The sequence below is a fragment of the Lissotriton helveticus genome, chromosome 11 (genome assembly GCF_964261635.1).
Source record: "Lissotriton helveticus chromosome 11, aLisHel1.1, whole genome shotgun sequence".
Lineage (NCBI taxonomy): Eukaryota > Metazoa > Chordata > Amphibia > Caudata > Salamandridae > Lissotriton > Lissotriton helveticus.
In genome coordinates, this window is record NC_136072.1 from 1,115,422,718 (window position 1) to 1,115,428,717 (window position 6,000).

General features: G+C 39.9%; 1 protein-coding gene across 1 annotated transcript in view; it reads right to left on the minus strand.

The window, feature by feature from the left end:
- LOC144791554 (chymotrypsin-like elastase family member 1) overlaps positions 1 to 5,319 on the minus strand; it is a 30,402-nt gene extending 25,083 nt beyond the window's left edge. The window contains exons 1-2 of the mRNA XM_078666272.1: positions 5,242 to 5,319; positions 4,548 to 4,636 (exon numbers count right to left, since the gene is read on the minus strand). Of these exons, the coding sequence (XP_078522398.1) occupies positions 4,548 to 4,636; positions 5,242 to 5,281 (129 nt within the window). The 5' untranslated portion in view covers positions 5,282 to 5,319. The remainder of the gene's footprint in view (positions 1 to 4,547; positions 4,637 to 5,241) is intronic.
- Positions 5,320 to 6,000: the final 681 nt, after the last annotated feature.

The following is a 6,000-nucleotide window of genomic DNA, read 5'->3' on the forward strand; positions in this document are numbered from 1 at the left end:
TTTCATTCTGCATTTTAATTGTGTCATTTTAGAAATTATCAAAATGCAAAATGTTACAGCTGCCCCATTTTTCTTATCTAGTCTGGGTGAACCTCCAATTAAATGGAAAAAATGGAAGGTGGTTTTTGAGCGGTATGCCAAAGTGTGTGGGCCTTCTCTTAGTGCTGAAAGAAAATGTTCTCTATTACTTCACTGCTTAGTGTCTGAAGGCCAAGATGTTTTTGATGATTTACCCGAGTTGTCTTCTTCAGAAGCAGATGGATTAAATGAATATGAAATATCCATAAAAAAATTAGATAAGCATTTTTTACCCAAAGTAAGTACTATTCTTGAAAGGTACCAATTCACAAAATGCATGCAAAATGAAGAAGAAACTATTGAAACATATGTAACTTGTTTAAGGAAGCGTGCATCTTCATGCAAGTTTGGTGCGCTTAATGATGAACGCATTCAGGATCAATTCATGTTTGGATGTGGAATAGAAAAAGTCATAGTTGAATTATGGTTAAAAGATAAGCCTTCGCTTGAAGAGGTTTTAGCTGTTGCTAAGCGTATTGAGCATTCACTTAAGTGTGTAGCTATAATTAAGAAAAATGTAGAGAAAGATAACAAAGTTCAAGTGGTGAAAACTAAAACTGATAAGTATGTTAAAGACACGGTTAAATCTGATGTTAAAAAGACTGGAACTGAATATAATTGTTTCAGGTGTGGTAAGTCAGGTTACCTTGCAAATGACAAAAAGTGTCCAGCTCTCAAACAAACCTGTTCTAAATGTAAGTTGAGAGGACATGTCACTGCGTTGTGCGAGACCAAAATGAGATCTAAAGTTAAAGAGGTAGAAATTTTTGAGAAAGCTACTTCAGGATCTGATAGTGATGTTGAATTGGTTCAAACTATTGGGGAAGTTGGAGACACTCACAAAAAACCTAATCCTATTGATGAAATCTTGGTTGAAGGTGAAAAAAACAAAGTATTATTTGACTCTGGTGCCAGGATCACAATCATTTCTAATGAGTTTTTCAGTAGTAAATTAAAGGGTAAAGTGTCTCTTTTAAAACCTAACATCATTCCACTGGCATATGGTGAAAAACCTATAAAATTACATGGATATTTTGTGGGTCTTATAGAGTACAAATGTAGATTGGTGTCTGGTAAAGTATATGTCTCTAAAAAGGGAGACAGCATTATTAGCTGGATACACCAAGGTGATCTTGGGGTATTTTTGGATACAAATGCCAATCCTTGTATACAATTGAAAGATAAAATACTTAATGTTGTAAAGGAGAATGAAAAATTAATTGAAGGAAAATTAATTGAAGACTAATTTCCTATCGTATTTAAGGAAAGTTTAGGTTGTCTTAAAGGGTACCAACATAAGATACAGTTAAAAACTAATTCAATTCCTGTGAGTGGTAAAGTGCGTAGTGTACTATTAGGAGTTAAAGAAGATATGAAAAAAGAAAATGAAAAGCTAATAATAAATGAGATAATTAAAGAAATAGAAGGTTGTGAATGGATGGCCCCGGTCGTCGCAGCCCGGAAACCCAATAGCGATCTGCGCTTACGCATTGACCTGAGGCAACTTAATAAATGTGTAATTGTCGACAGGTATCCCCCTTCCAAATATTGCAGAGTTGTTGGTATTGCTTGAAAATGCTAAAGTTTTCAGCACTATAGACCTCACCTCTGCGTACCACCAAATTGAATTGGAGGAATCTTTCAGGGATTATACGTCTTTCATCACACCTTTTGGTACGTATAGGTTCAAGAGGATGACATTTGGATTGGTATCTGCTTCCTCTGTATTTCAGCGGGTTATGGAGAAGGTTCTTAAGGATGTCCCTGGGTTTTGCATATATCAAGATGATGTATTAATCTTTGCAAAGAATGAATCAGACCATGATTTAAGATTGAATATGGTTTTGGAAATTCAGTAAACATAATCTTACTGTAAAGGCGAGTAAGTGTAAATTCAGATCCAAGTCTATAAATTACTTAGGACACAACATTTCTGGTGATGGGGTGAGACCGAAAGCTGAATTAATTGACACAATAAACAAAATGCATGCTCCCGAAAACAAAGCAGAACTTATGAAGTTTCTAGGCATGATTGAGTATTATGCGAAGTTTGTTAAAGGTTTTGCCAATTTAACTGTCAATATGAGGTGCCTATTAAGAAAAGGAGTAGAATTTCAATGGTCAGATCTATGTGAAATTGAATTTATTGAGATCAAACAAAGATTACATTGTGCTCCTTCGTTAAAAAGTTTTGACCCCAAGATTAAATCCATTTTACTTACTCATGCTAGTGAAAAAGGGTGAGGTGCAGTATTAAAACAAAATAGTTCAGATGGCATGCAAACTATAATCTTTCTGTCTAGGAGCTTGAGGGATGCTGAAACTCGCTATTCTGTTGTAGAGAGGGAAGCATTGGGCGGTGAAGAAGTTAAAAAAAATTCTTTGGGGTTTAGATTTTGATGTCCATACTGATCATAAACCCTTAGTGGAAATCTTTAGTAAGAAAGGATTGGATCTTATATCTGGGAGAATAACAAAATGGGTTATTGGTCTACAAGAGTACAACTTTGGAATTCACTACATTCCGGGGGTTGACAATGGAGTAGCGGATGTTCTTTCTCGTTTAGTCTCTGTTGCTCATTCAGGTTTATCTAAAAGTAAGGAAAGGCTTCGCATGTCATATTGGTGGCCAGGTATGGACAATATGGTTGAACGAGTGATCAGAGATTGTGTTTATTGCAACATTATTGACAAGTCTTATTGTACACGTACACAACCTATGATGTTAAGAAGGCGACCGAATGGTCCATGGCAGGACATAGCTCTGGATTTAGTGGGTCCTATACAACATAGGGATTCACAAGTGTTTGTATTAGTGGTCATTGATATGTATTCAAGATGACCAGATGTGTTCTTTTTGTCAGGATAGATTCTAGCAAAATCATTCAATGTTTAAATGAGTTATTTTCTAAAGAAGGTTTTCCTGGAACTATTTTGACTGACAATGTCGTTCAATTTGTTTATAAAGAAATGGAACATTATTTATCTTGTAAAGGTATTACTCATAAGACTTGTTCTCTTTACCACCCAGAGGCCAATGGTATGGTTGAGAGATTTAACAAAGTGATTAAGGACACAACTAGCTTAGCTAAGAACATGTCATCAGATTGGAAAAAAAGTGTATTGGCCAAAGTGGAAGAGTACCGTTATACACCTCATACTACAACAGGGAAGACTCCATTTTTGTTATTTCATGGGAGAATTCCTAACACGCCTGTTGAACCTTTCTGGGTTAATAAGTATGAAGTGTTGAAGGGTAAAGAATGTGTGTGCAACCAAGAAGAAGTTATGAAGAAAGAGGAGGACAAAGCAGAACGTCGAAAGGCTTATTTTGATGCTAAAAAAAGTGTCAGGAAAACAGTTGTGTGTGTTGGTGATGTGGTTATGATCAGACGTCCTGGCATGGTGGGTAGTTCAGAAACAAAGTTCATGAAGCCAATCAAAGTAATTAAAGTGTTTAACAATGCTGTTCAGACACAAGACCATCGCATATAGAATTTAAATAGAGTGGTGATAGTTAGGAAGAAATTGCAAAATGAGGAGAAAGTAATTGTCAAGGAAAACGAAAATGCATTGTTCAAAAATAAATTCATTCCGGAATTATTAGGTCTTCTACAAGAGTGTCAAAAAGGCCTAGTTACCTTTCTGCTTTTGTTTAGTTTGGACACTGTATACTTTATATCTCATTTTTATTTACTTTGTGTTTTTGGAGGCAAGGAGATGTGTGATATTTAGCACTGTATCTTTAAACTTTTCAATATAGAATATTAAGGATGTCATTTAGTATGTCATGCAAAAGGCTGACATAAGAAGATTCTAATGTTAGTCAGTTGATGCTTGTTTGTCTTGCATATGGATGGGATCTTATATTCCTGGATTAAACTTCATTTCAAGAACCACTCTGTTTCTTGGATTTATTAATGAAGATACTTCAGTCCACCTTACTATGGGGTCTTCCTCGGGACTTGGACGTGTGGAGGGAGTGGAATGGGGCACCAGAGAGCCGCCCTACATGGGGGGCTGAGTTGAGGGATGAGGGGCACACAGGCTCCTAAAACCACCAGAGAGCGCACTAAACATAAGGAGGAACCGTGGGTTTCCTCCACCAATGCCGATTAAATTAAGAAACTGGTCATTTGCGTCAGAAATTCTGTCCAAAAGTATGGGCACTACTTTCCCCAGAAGGGCATACAATCGCTCCTTGGCGGTTCAGTTAACTTGAAACTGACAGCCCCGTGCCTGAATCGCGGGAAAAACTGTCAGCCCTCAGGAACCGATCACTGAAAGGAGCCTTAAGAGTGTATACTGGGACCATTTATCCCTGCAACTTTAAATATCCAGGTCCCAGTACTTTTGGGGCTACCCTTTATGTAATGATACAAACATACTAAAAGCACATCCGAGAAGGAAAATGTTTTGTAACACTTGAAAGATGCACTAAGCAGAATCTCGGGCGGTCTAGCACTTACCTGGGATGGCCAGGAGTTTTTCTTGGCCTCGGTGCCTCCCACGACACGTAAGGAGGCATTGGGGTCAACGTTTGCTACAAAACACTGTCCTGTGAAAAGAGAAGAGGAACAGAATGAGTGGGCATTCAAACGTTCTCAAAAGTTGGGGCTCCTACCAAGCCAGCGAGGGGTGCCATGCATGTCTCCACGCAAAGGCTAACCACACTAAAACCCTGAGTCACAACCACACACTTTCAGAAATTCTGTGCCAACAAGACCAGGCCAGCGGAGAATGCACATTTTCTGACAACGCTACCACATAATGGTATATTTTGTCACCATCTTGTCCTCAATTGTTCTGTTAGCACCCGTTATCTCTGCTCCCAATGTAGTAAGCCTTCACAAGTTCTGGTCTACAGCGCCTTCAGCAGGGCCAGTCACACCTGTATCAAAACCAATAGTTTCAAAGGGCACTGAAGGCCACCCGGGCAAATCATTTTTAGGAACAAGCCTTCATGAACATAAATCCACCGGGCAGGTAGGTTTCAAATCCTGTGGTGCCTTTAGTAAAAAGTGCCTTCCTTGTTTAAAGCCGGAAATTATCATGCCCTGGGGAAAGGTCAGGCTCAGGGAAGATAATTTACAAGGAAAATAAACCCAGACTAGCGTGGAAGATGCAAGAAGCCAAGAAACAGGTTTCAAGGAATGTACTCACCTGATAGGACAAGGCAAGCGAAGGCCAGGAGCCTGAACATTGTGGATAAGCCTTAGGGAAGTACTGCTTGAAAACTCCAACTGCTGCTTCCCTTTTTATAGCCCAAATGCCAATTACTAGCAGAGGCCGCCCCGGAAGGGAGCCTTGCGTGCCTGTGCCTCAAGCAACCCAGAAAAACCAGTTTGACTGGAAAAAAACAGTTTGGGCAGCTGCTGTGTGCCCAACAACAAAGAGATATTCTACCCCACCCCAAGAAAGGGCGCGTGCAAAGGGTGGTGCTAAAATGCCTGGCCAATAGGTGGCCAGGTGATGTTTGAACCCCGCCCCATCCCCCCAAAAATGGGGTAGATGTCACTGCACGCCAGGAGGGGTCAATGGAGGGTTACATGGGTACTGCTACCCCACCACAGGTCACTTTTGGAAGCTGGGGGCGGTGCGCTGACCAACGCTCAAGCTCCAAAGATCTGTCTAAGAAGATAGGGAGTATTCTTGTGTTTAGCTGCACCCTCTGAAGCACACTACAGTTTGACCATAGTGGAACAGTGCAGCCCTACCTTAATTTTACACTTGTGTGTGTAGATTGTTACAAGAATGTGAACTGAGAAAGTTGGTGGCACTCTCCCCAAAATGAGTGCTCTTCCCTGAGCTCTGATCACCTCCGCCCTGAAGGAAGTAGCCCTTAGAGTCCACCCGGGTTATCTTACAAACCTCCTGTTCGCCTTCCGATAAATGAATAGTCGGCCAGACAGTACAGAATAC